The 18,924-nt window shown below is 50.6% G+C and overlaps 1 protein-coding gene across 1 annotated transcript in view; it reads left to right on the top strand.

Moving 5' to 3' along the window:
- The window catches only part of GLRX2 (glutaredoxin 2), a 167,281-nt gene that overhangs the window by 50,683 nt on the left and 97,674 nt on the right, over nucleotides 1-18,924 (top strand). The window contains exon 2 of the mRNA XM_069231102.1: nucleotides 10,864-10,927. Within this exon, the coding sequence (XP_069087203.1) occupies nucleotides 10,864-10,927 (64 nt within the window). The remainder of the gene's footprint in view (nucleotides 1-10,863; nucleotides 10,928-18,924) is intronic.

Genomic DNA, 18,924 nt, shown 5'->3' with positions numbered 1-18,924 from the left:
AAAGTTAGAATAACCCCCTAAGTGTCTAAATTTCTTCTTTGATCAGGGTGAGTTGCCTCGAAGTGGAGCCAGACGCGGAGACTGCGAGTCGGCGTTCAAGTCTCAGTGCTCTGGCCTCAAGCTCTGACACTCACAGGTTGCGCGCACGTTCTCGTATGCGCAGGAGATGTTTGGCTTGTCCCCTGAGGGTAGCCTTACAGGTAGCCCAGACCGTGCCCGGTGACGGCACCGACCCTAGATTTTGCTTGAAGTACTGATTAAGGTGATCTCTTACCGCTTGGGTGCACTCTCTGTCCTGTAGGTGCCAGGCATTCAGGCGCCATGTCGGGCGCTGGGCGGGGTCGGTACCACCCAACCGGATTTGTAGTGGTGCATGATCTGAGACCCTGTGCTGCAATATCTCTGCCCCGGTGACACTGGCGGCATCTAGTGCTGGCATAAAAATGAGGTCAATCCTAGCATGTGTATGGTGGGCTGCTGAAGTACGGGTGTACTGTCGAGTTCTGGGGTGCCAGATTCGCCAAATCTCACACAGACCTAGGCTCTCAACCCAACCACTCAGCCCCGACGCCCGGTAGGAACGGCTTGTGGACACGGGACCCGAAACATCCAGCCTGGGGTCTAAGACGGAGTTGAAGTCGCCGCCTATCAGAGTAAGCCCCGGGGGGAGCCTCGACAGCACCTTGCAGAGCGCAAGCAAAAACCTATCAAACGCATTCGGGGGACGTAGGCACATATGAAGTTAATCGGCAACCCATGGAGTGTGCCGATCACCACAACAAACCGTCCTCGTGGATCGGAACGAGTGGCGGTTATCACCATGGGCAATGAACGGTGCAGCAGAATAGCCACCCCCCTGGAGCCCCTTGAAAATCCAGCATGGTAGACTTTGTCGTACCCTCCTCATGCAAGCACCGGCGTTTGGCACCAAGCAAATGGGTCTCTTGTAGAAAAACCACGGAAGGGGCATGCCTGCGAAGCGTATTAAACACAGTGGCTCTCTTGATCTTGTCTAGGAGTCCGTTCACATTCCATGAAAGGACCTGTGTTAATGAGGGCCACGCGTGGGATACAGTAGTGTAGTTGATTGTCTTGTGCCTGTCGATGAGCCCAGAGGTGACCGTCTCAAACAGAGAAAAAGAATAAGAAAACAACAAAAGAACCCTATTGAAACACCACAACTTTACATCTCAATGAACTCCCCACCCCCCAACTGTCCCCCACCCCATACTTCTACCCCGGAAGCATCTGTCGCCCAACAACCCAACCAAAATTGAACAGCCAAATGGTCTGTCATTGGAGTGGAGTGGTGGACCCCTCCATTCAGCTGGATCACCTACAATCATTAAGCAATAAGCAAGCCACCACCATAGCCTGCACCCGCTCGCACCAGGCAGGGTATACCCCCCTGGGATTGTATCAGTCAAGGGCCACACCCCCACTCTTCAGCTGAGCGCAGGGGTTTGGCTCAGGCGTTCCTCCTCCACCGCCCATGCTGAACTCCGGGTCTCCGAGGAGTCCATAGAAGTCCCCTCCACTTGGCAACTGGGTCCCGGCCCCAAGTCCTCACCGATGGGGCTGTCTGGACGCCCTCGTCTCCTGCGTCGGGACCTGGTGCATCTGCATCCTCTTCGCGCACCTGTCTGGGCGGCGGGTCCACGGCCCCTTTGAACCATGACGCCTTCCTCTGTCAGCCAGTCCAATGCCGCCTCCGGGGACTCAAAGAAGTAGGACTTTTCACCCATAAGGACTTTCTTGAACACGGGGAAGAGGAGCATATACGTGAACTGCATCGCCCTAAGTTTTTGCTTGACGTGTTCATACGATCGGTGCCGGGCCTGGACCTCTCGAGTATAGTCTGGGAATACCAGGATCTTGTGGTTGTCCCAACAGAGGTCGGGGCAGAGCCTGGCTTCTTTAAGGATAATGTCTCGGTCTTTAAAGTTCAGGAAGCGTGCGATCATCGGTCTTTTCAGGCCACATGGGTGGGGGCCAGGGCACAAGGGCCCTATGCGCCTGCTGGACTGCAAACCAGGGGGAGAGACGTTGCTCTGGCATCCAGGATTTGATCCAGCGCTCCAGGAATTCAGGGGCCCGGCTTTCCTCTGCTCCTTCTGGAAAGCCGATGAAGCGCAGGTTATTGCGTCTGGAGCGGTTTTCTGCATCCTCCGCACGGCGATGCAACTCGCCGGTGCGAGTCTGCAACTGGGCCACCTTAGTCCTGAGATCAGGTAGGTCGTCTTCTGCTTGGGTGACGCGGCCCTCCACCTCTGTGATAAAGCCCACCACGTTCCAGAGGTCTTGTCGTATGAGGCCCATGTCCTCCCGCACTTCACCGATCTTGGTTTCCACAGCCAGTTGCGATGACTGGATGGCCTGAAGGATTGCGTTCACCCCATCTGGTGCAGGCCCCCCCGACGCCATGTCTCCCATGCTCTGGGAGGCCGCTGGCGTGGTAAATTGGTCAACCCTCTGTTGGAACGCCGGGGGCTGCCTGCCAGCTCTGTCCTTACCCAAATTGCTTCAGGCAGCCAGGAGGGCACCTCCACACTACTGCGCGCCGACCTCTCCTGGGGCCCTTGACTGCCCCTTGTACTCACTTTCCCTCTGAGGGGGCACCTCCGGGGGGGGGGCCCCGGTGCGGCCAAACAGTCCCTCTAACGATTCTCCTGGTCCAGACACCCCAGGCAGTGGGTTACCGCCCACCGAAGTGGCCGCGAGACTTGTCTCTTTGCGCACCGGGATCTCCAGCCCTCAGGAGAGCAACGGAGCTCCCAACAGCACTCCCCCAGGCCCAGGGGGCGGCCGGGCTGGTTCCCACTCCTATTGCCTCCAACCACAGTGTGCTGGTCACTCTGGGGGCCCTTCACTACGTAGTGATCACCATGTTCTTTCTTTCCCTCTGAGAGGGGGGCTTCCCCGGGGGCGGGGCCCACATAGCCGCCGCTGTCCTCACTGTGACTCTTCGATTAGTGGACCCAAGGCAACAGGCCCCATTCACCGTGTCTGGGTTTCCGCTCCTCAGCAACTCCTCTGGGGCTCCCTGCAACACCCCCGGCCCAGGGGGGCCGTCAGACAGGCCACCACCTTACACGCCTCCTCTCAGCATGCAAGCCGCGGTCCTCTCAGTCTATGAGAGCGGCCCAGGACCACCCACGGCTCACCTGCGCTCTGCCGCCACGGGGCCCTGTCACTCCTGTTGCACCGGCCGCCAGGGTCGGCCCGGCCACCATATCCAGTGACCTCCGGCACGTTCCGTGCAGGACCAGCCGGCCGCCGCACGCCACAGTCAATCAAGCCAGGTCCGACTCGGCTACCTCAGCTCAGCAGCCTGGGGGGGGGGTGGCAGTTCACGGCCTTCCGGCCTGGGGCCGTCACCTCTCTACTCTAGACTTGCCGCTGCTGCCCCACTACGCACCAGGCCGCGGGCCGGCCTCCCGTCGCTCACGGGGTCCGGCCTGTTATCGCTGGGGCCTCCACTCCTCCACACACTGCCCGGGCCCGGGACTGCTCGGTGCACCCCTGGTCATCACCAGGCCGGGGTTCATCCACTGGCCTTCTCCGGGCTCCCGCTCCGCTTTGCTGGGCAGCCGCGCCTCTCTCAATCGGTCACCACCACGGCCCGGGGGGGGGGCGGCCTCAGCTCTCAGCCGCCATCTTTTAGGCCGCCGTTGAAACCCAGATTGCTTGCGGGCCTGCCGCCACTCCCACACGGCACCCGTCTGGCCGGTATCGTCCCCGCCGGCTAGGAATCAGGCAGGAATCATTAGGGGCAATATCTAGTGCAGGATGGCAAGTGCTTTAACGGGCAGATCACGGAGGGGTCCGGAGCACTCTTAGAGTGCGACCGCCATCTTGACGCCCAAAGCCACGCCCCCAAATACTCACTTTTAATAAATATATTACTAAACCATGATGTGGTAGCACACTCATTTACAGACAGTTAATTTCCAAGAAATCTCCAGAAACCTTCCCACTAACTTGCAGCTTTACTGATAAAATTATATAGTGTATTAACAATAATCTGTGAAAATTGGGTTTCAGAAAACATTTATCATTTGCAAATCACCAAGTAAAGTGTTCTGCCTTTTTTTCATCCTATCAAAGTATTTTTTTCATCACACAGAAGTACAAAAAATAGTCTTTCACAGCTATTGAAATATATTTTGAAATGTTTGTAAAGTTGACTTAGTTTATTTAAATGTTGTGTGTTAGGAAAAATCTGATACCAACAGCATTTCATTTCACATATTTCAGACAGTTCACCTTACAAAAACCTGGAACTCTGCAGTCACACAGAAAAGTATTTGCATTGCAAGAAGACAAACTGACTTTTGACATCTATCTCTGACCACCAAGCAAACATGACAAGAATAAGATTTAAAAGCATCTTAATTGCTAATTCCGTTTCTGACTGAACAGAACACCTGTTCTTTGTCCATTTGCCAGAAGGGGCAAGTAGGATCTAAAAATAGCTCGACCTCATAAAATAAAACTCGCCATAGCGAGTGGTCGAGCAGATTTTTCGAGCCCTGGAGATGCACCAGTGAGTGGTACTGTTACCTTAGAGGAACTTGGCAGCATTTTCATCTATCCCATATGAATTTCCTTTGCTCTCTGCTGCTTCTGCTCTCTACTGATTAAGGGGTATATCCAAAAGCACTAATCTAGAGATATGCAGCAATTTTTGCACCACCTTTGGTGAAAAGCTGCAGCTAGTTTTAAAGTAATCTCTAATTGCGTACTTCATTTATCAGGATGCAATGGGGTAAACTGTGCTGGGATGTGAGGCAGTGTTCTCCCAACCCCCCTTGAATTTGCTTGAGCATTCTGCATCCCTGGCAGGAGGACTGCTGTAATCCTGCGTTTTCTGGCTATTGGCTATCTCCAGATCGTTTCAGCCTCCAGGGACAAGGCTCTGGATATCACCCCAACCCCTGCTTGTTCAGGTGATGCATGGTTGTTGTGTTGTCCATCTAAACAGGCAAGGGGTCAGACTTGAATGTAAGGAAGGCCTTAAGGGCTAGGCGTACCACCCTCAACTCCAGCAGGTTAATGTGAATTGTCTGTTCCTTCCGAGGTCAAGTGCTTTGAATCTGAAGATGATCCATGTGAGCATATCAACCCGTCAGGGTGGCATCTGTTACTGATGTCTGTGTTGAAATATTGTGATATAAGCTCCTTCCGCAAAGAAGGTTCTCTGAAAGACACTACTGACTGAGAGGTTCCTCAGCCTGTGGTGATAGTTGTTGTAACGGTCTCATACTCTGACATTCTTTTTGTACTAGGCACAAGGCAGGGCACAATTCAGCCTTGTAGAGACAAAATTTGCCTCACTGGTGGAAGGGCTGTTTTCTTCAGATTGCCATGTTTGTGAAGGATAGATAATAGTCTGTCTTTCGAAGTAAGCACTTTTATGTTTGCTGTGTCCAAAACTGCTCCAATACAGTGTACAGATTGCACTGGGATGGAAATTTATTTTTGTAATTGTCATGCAGGCCTAATCAGTTGAGAGTTGTGACTGCAAGTTGGTAATGATGGCTTGCGTGCTGATATTTTGACACCGTGATTAGCCAGTGTCTAGGTAGGAGTGGACTCACATCCTCAATGATGCAGTGAACCCCATGCATTTTGAAATGGTTCTGGATGAGTACTTCAGGCCAAAAGGAAGGATCTGGTAATGGTTGCTTACCACTATAAATTTTTGGAATGTTCAATTTTTTGGGGATTATGAAAATAACCATTTTGAAGGTCTATGTAGCGTAGCTAATCCCCGTGATAGATTTGGGTTAGATCCCTGCAGTCTTGAGATCTAGAATGGGTCTTAACTCGTTCTTTGGTCCTTGTTTCTTCACCAGAATATAACAGGAATCAATTTCCATTTCTTTCTGAGGAGTAGGGACCTTCTCTACAGCCTTTTTTAACAAGAGGATAGAGATTTCTTGCTGAAGTTGTTCCTGATGTAAAGGGATGACATCTTTGGTGGACTTGCTGGTGGAAGGTATCTGAACCTGAGACAGTAATGCTATATTCAGAACCCATTTGTCTCTGGTTATGGATTTCCACTTTACCAGGAAAACAAAATATGCTTTCCTCTACCGGAGTGATTAACAGAAAAGGAGTGAGTAGGAACTCATTGCTTGCCACCAGTGGTGGGTTTAGTGTCTGGGGGAGATTGCTGATGACCTCCTTTCCCTCTGGATTGGTACCTTTACTGAAGCCGCCTCTGATGTTGCTGTTGACTTAGAGGCCATTCAGGTTTGTGAACCTCCAGACGGTAATAGCTTTGAGCATACAGTTTGTGGGAGTGTTTATTATGCTTCTTTTTCTTTTCCAGACCAGTGGCTCACAGAGTTTCCAATTCAGTTTTCATCTCAGATATATGTTCATCAGCATTAGAACCACATAATGTGTACCTCAAAAACAGGCAGTTCTAGATCGTATGCTGTTCCTCATGTTTGAACTATATTACTGTTATCCAGGAAAAACGGTAGAAGGCCAAACCATGACAATATCCTTGTCCTGCGAGAAATGATCATTCTGCTGCAGCACTGATAACTTGATTGGATACCATCATGCCTTTGCTTAGAATATTGCTGAAGTCTTCATGCTGGTCTCTTGGAAGGTTGTCTGTGACCAGTCGGAGTGAGTCCTGGAGTGACCTATCATACCTTACAAGAATGCTGTGGTGCTCGCTGTTTTCATAGCAGTAGCAAACATGACACATTTTTTAACTTTGCACCAAATCGAGCTACTTCATTTCTTTGTCTGGGGGTACTTTTGATGAAGCAGTGGCAAGGGATTTGCGAGCAGTAACTGAATCATGAGGGTTTAAGCAAAGAAACAGTGGCTCCTGATTGGGAAGCCTGTACTTTTTTTTTTAAGTCAAGGTGGGGCTGCCTTTGCGGGAGCTGAAGTTAAAGTTCCATTGATGGTTCAGTGAGATCTGGAACCAATGGTAGTAAAGGCCTTGAGGTAGAATGTTGGTGTAACGTCTCGAAACGTCTGACAGATGTGGATATTGCATCTGACAGAGGAGTATGCCGTTTGTTTGACTCTCTTATAAAAACATGTTAAAAAGTATTCAAATCATCAATAGGAGATAGCCTCACTGGAGTCTGTCAGTGTGAGGGAGCATCTCTCTGTAGGTGATGTCGAGTAGGAAGTCCATGGTGAAAGTGATCAGGATGTAGAATCCAATCTGCATCATGAATGCGAACGCCTGGGCTGTCTTGATCTTGAATTATATGGTAGACGGTGAGACCTTGATGTGGTCCTTGGTCTACGACGAGGTCTGGAATGTCAGGATGGAGGTCTGAAACACCTTGGTGGCATTCCCACAAGAACAGATGTGATTTGGTTATCTGCGTTAAGCCTTGGTAGAGCTTTAGGTGGACACATTTCTTCAGGAATTACTGGTGGTGGAGGAGGTGTCAAAGGACGCTGACGATGTAGAGGCAAAGAAGGAGGTGGTGGTGAAGTTGATGGTGGGAGAGTAGATGAGTCCAGTATAAATATTGGAGAAGCCGGTTTAGATGGCTACTAGCTCTGGAGTAGTCAAAGTCTGATTCTGAAGCACATCTTTGGACCTTCACTCTACTCAGCTGCTCCGCAGTCTCTTCAAAAGATTGTCCTCAGTGTTGATCCAGCCCTCGACAGCGAGCATTTTGGAGCTGTACCTCTTCTCGACATCTAAATCCTTGACGTAAAACATGGATGTTGTTTCTCGTAGTGTCTTCTCCTTTGGTATGTCCGCCCACAAGAGTTCTAAGGGAATGAAACAGGAGACCTGGTAGCGGGAGCAGCCTCTCCTCAATCCTCCAGAAATAACTCCTGCTGCTTTCACCACTCTGCTTGGCCATGCACAGGTGAATCTTCTCACGTTCTGTCAAACTGTCACTTTAAAGGAATAAAAAAGCATTTATGGAAGATGTTTTACAATTTCACTTTTCTTCCTAGTACCATTCGTGACCACATTTTTTTTTCTTCAGGTTTTCAAGTAAGTTAATAGCAATAAAGCCTTCTTAGGTCGTTATATTGAGCATTTGTGTCAAATGAACTTCCAGGCCTTTCCGAAGGAAGGCAAAGATGTAACACAAAATGCAACTTTGGAAGAAATTCTTTGGGATCTTGGATGAGAATGAAGACTATTCATTGCTTACGATTTATCAATGGAGATCCCCTGAAGGAATAATTGAGTTCCTCATGGGGCTCAAGAAATCATTAGAACTTTAGTTGTCATTGATTCCAAGTATTGGAAAATGATTATTTTTTACTAACCTTTTGACGAGTCATTAACCTTGCTATTTAAAAGATGTTTTCATGTTTTTTAAATATTGATGCTATAAATTTTCCATACATTTTAAAAGGAGATGATCTTTCCACTGAATTGCAGCACTTATCTACATATAATAGCAATATTTGATGACCCATGTGCTCAAAATTAATTGTTAATTGCTTCAAAAGTGCCTGGAGGTGAAGGGTTGCACACTGCTTGGGTTTAACCATGGTGTGGCCTAGTTCAGCTCGACTCTTAGGGCTGTCTAAGGCATGACCTAGTTCAACTTGACTCCTAAGTATTGGTGCCTAGGGCAAATACTGTTAGTAGTGTTACACCTCACCCACTCACTCACCCCATAGTGTACCATTCTATAATGTGGTTCCCACTCTTAAGGTTTTGTCTCCCAACAGTGTCTACATGTCCTGTCCAGTCCAAGTGCAGCTGAAATGTAAGATTGACCACAAATGCACAACCATCTAAAATACATTCTAGCTCACTCATAATCCTCTTTGTCAGGGGTGAGTAGTAGACGGTGTAATCCTGTGCTCCAATAGTCAAGGTACAGTGCAGTGTCATGTATGCAACAAAGTCTGGCAAGCCCTTAGTAAAATTGGAGGAGGGGAAGGATGCTGAAGCACATCATGTTTTTTATTTTGCAGGTGGTAGGCGTCCAGAACACCATCAGGGTATGGGTTAGAGCCCACCTTTCATGGGGGGTCCAACACACAGTGAGTAGGGGTCAGGAAGAGAGCTTGAAAAGGACTTTATCTGTTCCCTGCTCATTGCTTCAGACGAAAAGCAGTGACTAGATTAGTGAGCCTTCAAATGGTGTTCTCTAGTCACAATTGCCACTGTCTAAAATTTGTTGAGTTGTCACAGTAGATGAACTAAATATTGACTTGTGTTCTGTTTTTCCGCCATGTGAAATAAACATAACAAAGATGTATTGCTAAATGTCTGACAACGAGAATACCTAGAGTTATTGTGGTAATGTTTTATTGTAGCTGTTCGACTAGAGTAACATTGCTGCCAGGTGGCTGTGTGAAAAGTAACACATTAAATTATATATTTTTATTGAACTTCTATGCAGGAATTGCCCCAATCAAGAGGTGTTGGCAAGGTTTATCTATGCCACATGCATGCTCTGTCGTTCATCATGCTGGCCTACGTCTCTTAGTTTAGGAAGTTTGCACACCTAATTCAGGTCTAGCATTACCATTTGTCAAGCCTGACCCTGGGCAAGTGCCATAACAGGATGCCATGTTAACAAAGTTCAAAGCAAGTGCTTCCTTACTTGTTCCTGAAGGGAGGCCATACTGCTCTGTATGGAAGAAAAGGACAGCTCTTAAGATTTCCACCTTCGAGGAGGCAGAGCAGAATGGGAGGTCATGGCATACCCCTCTGACAGAATCACAAGAGATTGTGTTTTGTGAGTCTTTCAGCCTCACTCGCTATGGCTATTTTGTTACCTACAGGTTAGTGTTGCTTCTGCCTGCTTTCTGTCGTGCATGCTCACTGTGTTGTAGCAGCACATAGGCCACAGTCCCATCACCACAGTTGCCTTTGGCAGCACCTCTCCCTTTTCATTGAGTTGTGGGCTGATGCACCTTCCCATCTTTAGTGGTCAGGCGTTTGTAGTAGTGCAGGGTTCCACATTAAGGTGGCAAATGCCTTTTGCACACTCTTGAGCGACATCATTTTTCCTCCTTATACCCTCACCCACTTTTAGATAAGCCAGTTGTATTGAGTACCTGACCCCCTAAAATGATGATATGTTGCCTCTTATCCCACCGCTTGTAATGGGTCAGCTCTACTCTACCTCTGCTCCTTGTTTTGCACATCCCTATTGGAAGCTGAATTTAGTAGGAGTAGTCGTCACAATGAGCTGGGGAAGTGTTTCTCACAGCAGCAAACCACATGTGGAGTATCTGCCCTCCTTCACTTGTGAGCTATTTCAACAAATTGATTTTTCACAGTGAAATCTGTAGTCCTACAGCCACTGGAAATAGTATGTAACTATGGGAATGCGTTTGGCACAAACCTAGTTACGTAGCAGCGGAGAACTGTACAAAGGCAGGGGTAAAAGGTAGCATAGAGGATGAATCTGTATATTTATGCTGACTAACGTGGTGCATACTTAGTACCAAGCAATGGAGTGAAGTACAGTTCATAGAGTGAAAGGGAAAGGGAAAGTATATGTACAGGGCAAGCAGAATGCTTGGTGACTTGCCTTTGTCCGATATGATTCCTAGTAAACCCTGCTTTTTAGTCTAGAGACATTACTTTAGAGCTGTTGTTCTTCAAGCTGTCCATCCACACTGGTACACTTCAATTGAAAGGCAAATGACTCTGATTAAACAGGTTTATAGTTATGCATTACAACTGGAACAACATTTTAGGACGCTATGTGAATTTTTTTCATTCCCAGGCACCTTGTAATGTAGCTGGTGTCCATATTATGAGCTAAATCGTTTGTTGAGGTGCTACTGTCAATATTGTGTAATTCATTACTAGGGAGCAGTGTGCTTGGGGTGCCGAGACATTCTATTAATCTCTTACACATTGCTGTTTTGTTTCTTCAGCATGGGGAACAACACATCCAGTAATCGCGAGCTCTTAGATGCAGGGGCAGTGAAACTTGTGGAGGTAAGTGAAGTCTTGCTAGATAGCATCTGAACTGTATATGTTTGCAATTTGCAGCATCAGAATGTTCTAATTTTAGGATCTCCTTCTCTTCGAGGTTTTGGAAGCAGATGCTCATTTCAGTTTTTATGAGGTTCTTAAATATGACCCTGACTTGGATAAACCTTAGTGGACCAATAGTGGCTGACGTCCATTCTTGTTTACTTTGGAAGGGCATGGATGGGTCTTGATAGATGTTTCAGGGAGAGGACTTCAAATACCTGTAACCTTGATTTCCCAGACACCTGAATAGTTACCTTTTGTTTTGATGCATTGATAAAATAATGTACAAACACAGTGACAGCCTTGTATATTTGACAGCACAAAGAAATAAGTGGGATGTAATGTAATGTAGTGCGGTTTGGGATGATGGAAGTTGACAGCTGGTGGAATAAAATTTTAGTGTACCACTGAAGAACCAAAAAATGGCAGGTTCCTGGAGCAAGGAACCCTTCCTAGATAATAAGCAACGCCTTACTTGGGGGTGTTTTAATACTACCACCTAGCACACTAGTTAATTAAGGGAGCCCATCCTGAGTATCATGGGGAGGAGATTGAAACGAAAACTTGGATAGTAAAGTTGTGAAGGAAATCCTTAACAATTCTTATGAAATAAAATGAAAATATATTTTATAGAGCGCACGTACACCCGAGGGTGTCATGGCACTAACCACAAATAGAAACAAGAAGAAAGGGAAAAACCCTGCTATTAAAGATTAAAAAGCCAAGTTTTTAACTTTTTCCTAAAGCAGGAAAGTGATGATCGACTGGAAGAGAGTTCCACAGTTTGGAAGTCCTGTAGCTGAAACTATGTCCATCCCAATGGGCTTTCTTCAACTGTGAGCCAATGATGACCTCAGGGGTTTTGCTGGAACATACCAAATTAATTTGACCCTCATTACAACCCTGGCGGTCGGTGATAAAGCGGCGGTAACACCGCCAACAGGCCGGCGGTAAAAAAATTGTAATCATGACCACGGCAGAACCGTCCACACAAACAGCCACTTTAACACACCAACCGCCACGGCGGTAGCAACAAACACCGCAGCAGTAACCACAAACAGCCAGGCGGAAGACAATGTACTGCCCACAGCATTACAACACGCCTATCTGCCACCTTTTCCGGGGCGGTACCAACGCCATCCAAAGCACGGCAGAAACTGAACACTGAAGGGAAACGACTCACCTCTCGACACTCAAGGAAGAATCACAATGCCATGTAGCCCGAACTGCACTTTTTTCCAATGCTGGTGTACCTTCTCATACACCAGGAACATGAACGCCAGCAAAGACGACCACGGTGAGCACTGCACCTAGCACAGAAGGGAGGGAGGAGGAAAAAGAGAGTGACACACACATGCAACACCCCCATACACACAAACAGATGCAATAACATTACATATACACCCGTAGCCCTCAGGAATAACACAAGGACAAAAGAAATGGAGTAATAGTACAGTTGTAGATATATACGTCCTTAAACAATAAACAGTATGTACAATATGTACAATATATACAAAAGGAGGGACAATGCCCACTCCAAAATGTCCGTGGCCCACTGAGCGATAACACATAGGCCAAGGCCACACTTGACTCCTGCCTCAATATGGAGGGAAGACTGCAGGGGCATCAGGTCGGAAACACACAGGCACCTCAGGGGGACAGGGAATGGCGGGGGTACCTCAGCCGGATGATGGTACAACGGCACTGGCCTGGAGAGGGCTCCATGCCCACTGCTTGGGCCTGGGGAATGCAAAGCCACAGTCTCTCAAGTGGGTGCTTTGCCCACTGCTTGGTCCTGGTCTCTCTAGTGGGTGGGTTGCCCACTGCTTGGTCCTGGGGAGTGCAAAGCCACAGTCTCTCTAGTGGGTGGGTTGCCACTGCTTGGTCCTGGGGAGCGCAAAACCACAGTCTCTCTAGTGGATGCCTTCTTCCACTGGTTCTGGAGGGAGTCTTGTGCCCAGTGTGCTTCATCCTGGCAAGGAGGGGCTGAGTGGATGCCTTCTCCCCCTGGTTCAGGAGGGGGCCTTGTGCCAGTGTGCTTCATCCTGGCAAGGAGGGGCTGAGTGGGTGCCTTCTTCCACTGGTTCTGGAGGGGGCCTTTTGCCCAGTGTGCTTCATCCTGGCAAGGAAGAGCTGAGTGGATGCCTTCTTCCACTGGTTCTGGAAGGGGCCTTGTGCCTAGTGTGCTTCATCCTGGAAGGGCCAAGGTCACAGTCTTTCACCTGGGTGTCATACCGACAGGTGTTGGAGGGGCCAGGACGCACTGCAGCCCATGTAGTCACCACTACACACTGCTCGCTGGCGGTGATGGCTGCTCAGTGGATGCCCGTTGCACTGCAGGTGGCGGTGCTGGCCGCTGTGCAGGTGGCGGTACTGTCAATGGTGGTGGTAACCTCCAGGCCTTTACCTGCAGTCTCCGACGGCTTCCCACTGGGGCTGCTGCTGCTGGCAGTGGTGCTGTTGGCAGCGGTGCATGTGGCGGTGCTGGCCACGGTGCAGGCGGCGGTGCTGGCAGTGGTGGTGGTAACCTCCAGGCCTTTACCTGCAGCCATGGACGGTTGCCCACTAAGGTTGCTGCTGCTGGCAGTGGTGCTGCTGGTGGTGGTGGTGCATGTGGCAGTGCTGGCCGCGGCGCAGGTGGCGGTGCTGCCCGCATTGCAGGTGGCGGTGTTGGCAATGGTGGTGGTAACCTCCAGGCCTTCACCTGCAGCCACGGATGGCTGAAGTGCCATGGCTGGTGTTGTGTGTTTCCCTTCCTGCCCTTGGCAGATGGTGGTGCCTCCTTGTTTCTGCCAGCTGGTGTCTTTTTCTTGCTCTTGCTGGCTGGTGGTGCCTCCTCCCCCTTGCTGGCTGGTGTCCCCTTCTTGCCCTTGCTAGGTGGCAGACCCTTCTTGGCCTTGGCAGGTGGTGCTGGCACAATGGCTGTGCTGACGGGTGCATCCTTGGGGCCTCTCACACCTGCAGTTGCTGCAGAAACCACTGTGGCCGTGGACTGGTTGGCTGAGGTGCTGGGCTGGGTTCTGGCCACCCTGGCCCGAGGTGAAGGACGGGAGGGGGAGGGATAGGGAATAGGTCAGTGTTGGCGTGGAAAAGCTTCTTAGGGACACTTCGGCGGGAAGAGGGTGAAGATTTGGGTGTGGAGGAAGAGGGAGTGGTTGTAGAAGGTGTCAGTCTGCTGTGTTTGGGTGCAGGTGCATGGGCTGGATGCTGTAGTGAGGTGGATGGCTGTTGGGTGTCTGAGTGCTTGCGTTTGTGTACTTTGGGAGGAGGGGGCATAGACACAGTGGGAGAGGACACAGGGGACGTGTGCATGGATGTGGGGGTGGTTACTGCCAGTGAGGAGCGTGTAGTGATAGGCGTGCTGGTGATGGAGGTAGTGCATGAGGATGTAGTGCATGCAGGTGTGAGTGGAGATGCTACTGGGAGGGAGGTGGACGACGAGGAGGCAGTGGATGTTGGTGTGTCTGCATGTGCATGGTGCTTCTGTGAGTGCCTGTGAGATGAAGAATGGTGCTTGTGTTTGCCTGAGCCACTTGTGTGTGTTGATTTGGGTGATTGCTGGTCTGAAGGTGTGCTTGGGATAGGTTAGGGTTGAGGGGATTGGGACTGGGTAGAGGAATTTGGAGGGGGGAGGCTGGAGACAGGGACAATAGTTGCCATCAGTGAGTTGGCCAGAGCCTGGAATGCTCTCTGTTGGGCCGCCACGCCAGAGTAAATGCCCTCCAGGTATACATTTGTTTGTTGCAAATGCCCTGCTACACCCTGGATGGCATTCAGTAAGGTTGACTGCCCAACAGAGAGGGTCTCAGGAGGTCAATAGCCTCCTCACTGAGGGCAGCAGGGCTGCCTGGGGCAGGGCCTGAGGTGCCTGAGGCGAAGGAGATGCCCACCCTCCTGGGTGAGCGGGCATGGGAAACACGCTGAGGGGCTGCTGGGAGGGCGGTGCTGATACGGGGGTGGCGGCTGTACCTGTAGTTGGCGTGGGCACAGAGGTGTCCGCCACCACCAGGGAGCTGCCATCGGAGGAGGTTTAGCTGTTGGTACTGTCCCCTCCTGTCTCCGTCGTGGTGCTCCCCTCGCCCTTCGTCCCACTGGTGCCCTCGCCGTCGGTGGATTCGGCCTCCAGGCCCATGTGGGATGCAGCTCCCTCCATCGCCGGTGCCTCTGCTCCTCCGACAAATTATGCTAATGCACACAAGGACGGTGACAAAATAAAAAGGGGGGGGGGGAGACAGAGGGTACACTTGCTCAGTGCCAGCAACAACACTTCCGTTGGCGTACACAACTGACAGGGAACAGCCCTATGCACTAGGCCATGCACTACCATTTACAATGCTAGTCACCAGGCCATGGGGTACAATGCCTAACGCCATTCGCTGCACACCTGAAACCCACAGGACCCTGCCCAGTAGTAGATGCCCACTAACATTATTGGGGTTGGAGTGCATCTGAGCTTGCCCATCATTGAACATACCCTGCCATGTTCGCCCTGACCTAGGGGCACCCACAGCCCACATCCCCCACCCAGGTAATACCTTAACATGCGCAAAGTCATGATTCTGAATCTGTACTCACCCCCTTGTGGCTGCTGTGATGCCTTCAAGTGCCCATCCAACTTCAGATAGGCCACAGCCAGGATGCAGAACATCAGGGGGGTCGGGGTACGACGGGCACCCGTCCTCGTTGGGAGGCCAGCCCCAGTTGGGCCTCTGCCGTCTTCTTTGCCCAGCGGTGCAGGTCCTCCCACTGTTTGCGGCAGTGGGAGCTCCGCCTGTCAAAGACCCCCAGGAACCGCACCTCCTTGGCGATGGCACACCAAATACCCTTTTTCTGATGGGCGCTGACCTGCAGAAAAAAAATAGCAGAAAAGGTATTAGTCATACAGTCCGGACTGTTATACTCATGGCCCACCATATCCCCCCATCCCCTTATGCACATACATTGAACACCATACATGCAGCACTGTGCCCAGGACCCCTCAGACCCCACCCCTACACGAGGCTCACACACACACACCAATCCAGACATTCATGCCCCACGCATCATGCTCACAGTGTACTCACCTGTTTGTCTGGAGGACCATAGAGTAAAGGGTACTGAGGTAGGACTCCATCCACCAGTCTCTCAAACTCCTCCGAAGTGAAGGCAGGGGCCCTTTCCCCAGACACTCGAGCCATTGTCGCTTCCAGACACAGGTCACAGCAACACTTGCAGTGTAGGTCCTCTCCTGTTGAAGGTCAAGTAGCAAGGGAGTGAACAGATAGAAAATGGCGGTCACGTCCACGGTGGAGCGTACCGTCACCGCCGGCGTACATCGCCATTGGCTCCTGGAATCCATAGGCCCCAATGATAACCAATGCGGTGTTGCACGGTGGTCGTCGACTGCAGCAGCGCACAACGCTAGTGGAATTACCTCATTTCCGCTTGTCCCTCCTCACAGCTCAGGCAGCCGAAATTTCAGGTGGGCACAGACCTTGGCACCTAACTGCGTCACAACAGAAATCTGGATATTATTGTTGAAATATGTGTGAATATGACCTTCTGCTCACCGTTTTTCACCCTGGAGTTCAACCACTGACGATGAATAGGAGATGGAGACATCCCCCCCATGTACAGACCCCTGGTGGACCTGGCGACAATGGAGGACAGGCACATTATCCTGACCTACAGACTTGATAGGGCCACAATCCAAGAACTGTGTGCCCAATTGGAGCCAGACCTGATATCTGCTATCTGCCACCCCACAGTATCCCCCCTCTAGTGCAGGTCCTGTTAGGGCTCCATTTCCTGGAAAGTGGTTCCTTCCAAGAGACAGTGGCCATGGCATCAGGGATGTCACAGCCTATGTTCTCAAACGTGCTGACCAGAGTGTTGTCTGCCCTGCTGAAACACATGCGCAGCTACATCGTATTTCCCCAGGTGGAGGATTTGGCTACAGTGAAGGCTGACTTCTATGCACTGGGACATATCCCCAACATCATTGGTGCCATTGATGGTACACATATTGCATTTGTCCCCCTCCCCCCCCCCCACCTCCCTCCACCTGGAGAAATGGACAGAAATAGAAAAAGCTTTCACTCTCTGAATGTGCAGATGGTGTGTTTGCGGACCAGTACATCTCCCATGTCAATGCAAAGTATCCTGGCTCTGTGCATGATGCCTTTATCTTGAGGAATAGCAGCATCCCATATGTGATGTCTCAACTCCAGAGGCACCGGGTGTGGCTAATAGATGAGCCCATGGTCCCCACCCAGTTGATGTAGGTATATGGGTGTGGGTTTGGCCCTAAGGGTGAGTGTGTGGCTAACAGGTACCCATTGATATTTGCAAGTGACTCTGGTTACCCCAACCTCTCATGGCTACTGACCCCAGTGAGGAATGCCAGGACAAGGGCAGAGGAACGTTACAATGAGGCACATGGGCGAACAAGGAGGATCATTGAGCGAACCTTTGGCCTCCTGAAGGCCAGATTCCGGTGCCTCCATCTGACAGTTGGATCCCTGTACTACTCACCCAAGAAGGTGTGCCAGACCATCGTTGCATGTTGCACAACGTGGCCTTGAGACGCCAGGTGCCTTTTCTGCAGGAGGATGAGGATGGTCGTGTGGCAGCGGTGGAGCCTTTGGACAGTGACGAAGAGGAGGCGGAGGAAGAAGATGTGGACAACAGAACTACACTAATTCAACAGTACTTCCAGTGACACACAGGTAAGACACTGTAACTTCGCCTTCCATTGCAGTTTTGTGTTTGACATTGAACATGGCAGCCTGATTTCCCTATTTTCATGGCCACTTATTGTACCCTTTAGCATCTCTATTTTCAGATCTCTGTGCCCCACTCTGGCTCCTGGTGTGTGTTTACTGATGCCCACTACAGGTCATACCTATATATAAATATATTACAGTACATTAGAATTGCAATGTTTACATTTTGTGACACTAATACATATGCCAAACAATTGACAGACTCCATACTTGAATTTGTTCAAAGGGTGTTTATTTAGGTGCTAATAAGTGGAGGGGGTATTGCAGTGGGCTGGGTTGCTGATGGAGGAAAGTCCAGGGTAGAGTCCAGTCTATTTATATCACAGGTGCATTGTCCAAGGGGACATAGGAAGGGGAGCAATGGCAGTTCAAGGTGGACAGGGTGACAGAGTGGGACAGAAGGGTGACAACCAGGAGAGTCTTATTTCCTGCGGGGGTCTTGGCAATGTTCTCTGGCTTCTACCTGGATCGCAGGGACCGTTTGCAGGGTGGTTCTCCTTCTGCAGAGGTGGGGTGCTGGTGGCCTGTTGTTCCTGTGGTGGGGCCTACTGTCCACTAGCGTAGGCGGAGGGCTGTTCTTCGGTGTGGCTAGTGTCGGGCCCGTTGGTGTGCCACTGCCTCCCTCATGGTGTTGTCCATGTCTGCCGGCACCCCTGCAATGGTGAGTACGGTGGTGTGAATGTCCCTCAGGTCCTTCCTGATCCCCAGGTACTGTCCCCCCGGCAGCTGCTGGGTCTCTTGCAACTTGGCCAGTATCTGGCCCATGGTCTCCTGGGAATGGTGGGATGCTCCCAGGATGTTGGTGAGTGCCTCGTGGAGAGTCTGTTCCCTGGGCCTGTCCTCCCCCTGATGCTCAGCAGTCCTCACAGCTTCCCTGTTGTCCTATGCCTCTGTCCCCTGAACCGTGTGCCCACTGCCACTGACCACAGGTCCCTGATCGTCCTGTGTTTGTGGGGTTGCCTGGAGTCCCTGTAGTGGTGGACACACTGCTGATTGACGTGTCCTGGGGACAGAAGGATGGGCCCGCTGGGTAGGTGCTGTGGTGGTGTTTCCTGAGGGGGGAGGCTCTGTGGTGGGTTGGGACTGTGCCTGGGTAACCGACTGTCCAGAGGTCTCTGATGGGCCAGGTTAGTCATCGTGATCCAGGCATGCAGAGTTGCTGTCATCACTGTGGGCCTCTTCTGGGGGGTGGGA

The sequence above is a fragment of the Pleurodeles waltl genome, chromosome 4_2 (assembly GCF_031143425.1).
Source record: "Pleurodeles waltl isolate 20211129_DDA chromosome 4_2, aPleWal1.hap1.20221129, whole genome shotgun sequence".
Taxonomy (NCBI): Eukaryota; Metazoa; Chordata; class Amphibia; order Caudata; family Salamandridae; genus Pleurodeles; species Pleurodeles waltl.
Note: the sequence above shows the minus strand (reverse complement) of the source record. Positions and strands in the feature narration are given on the sequence as shown.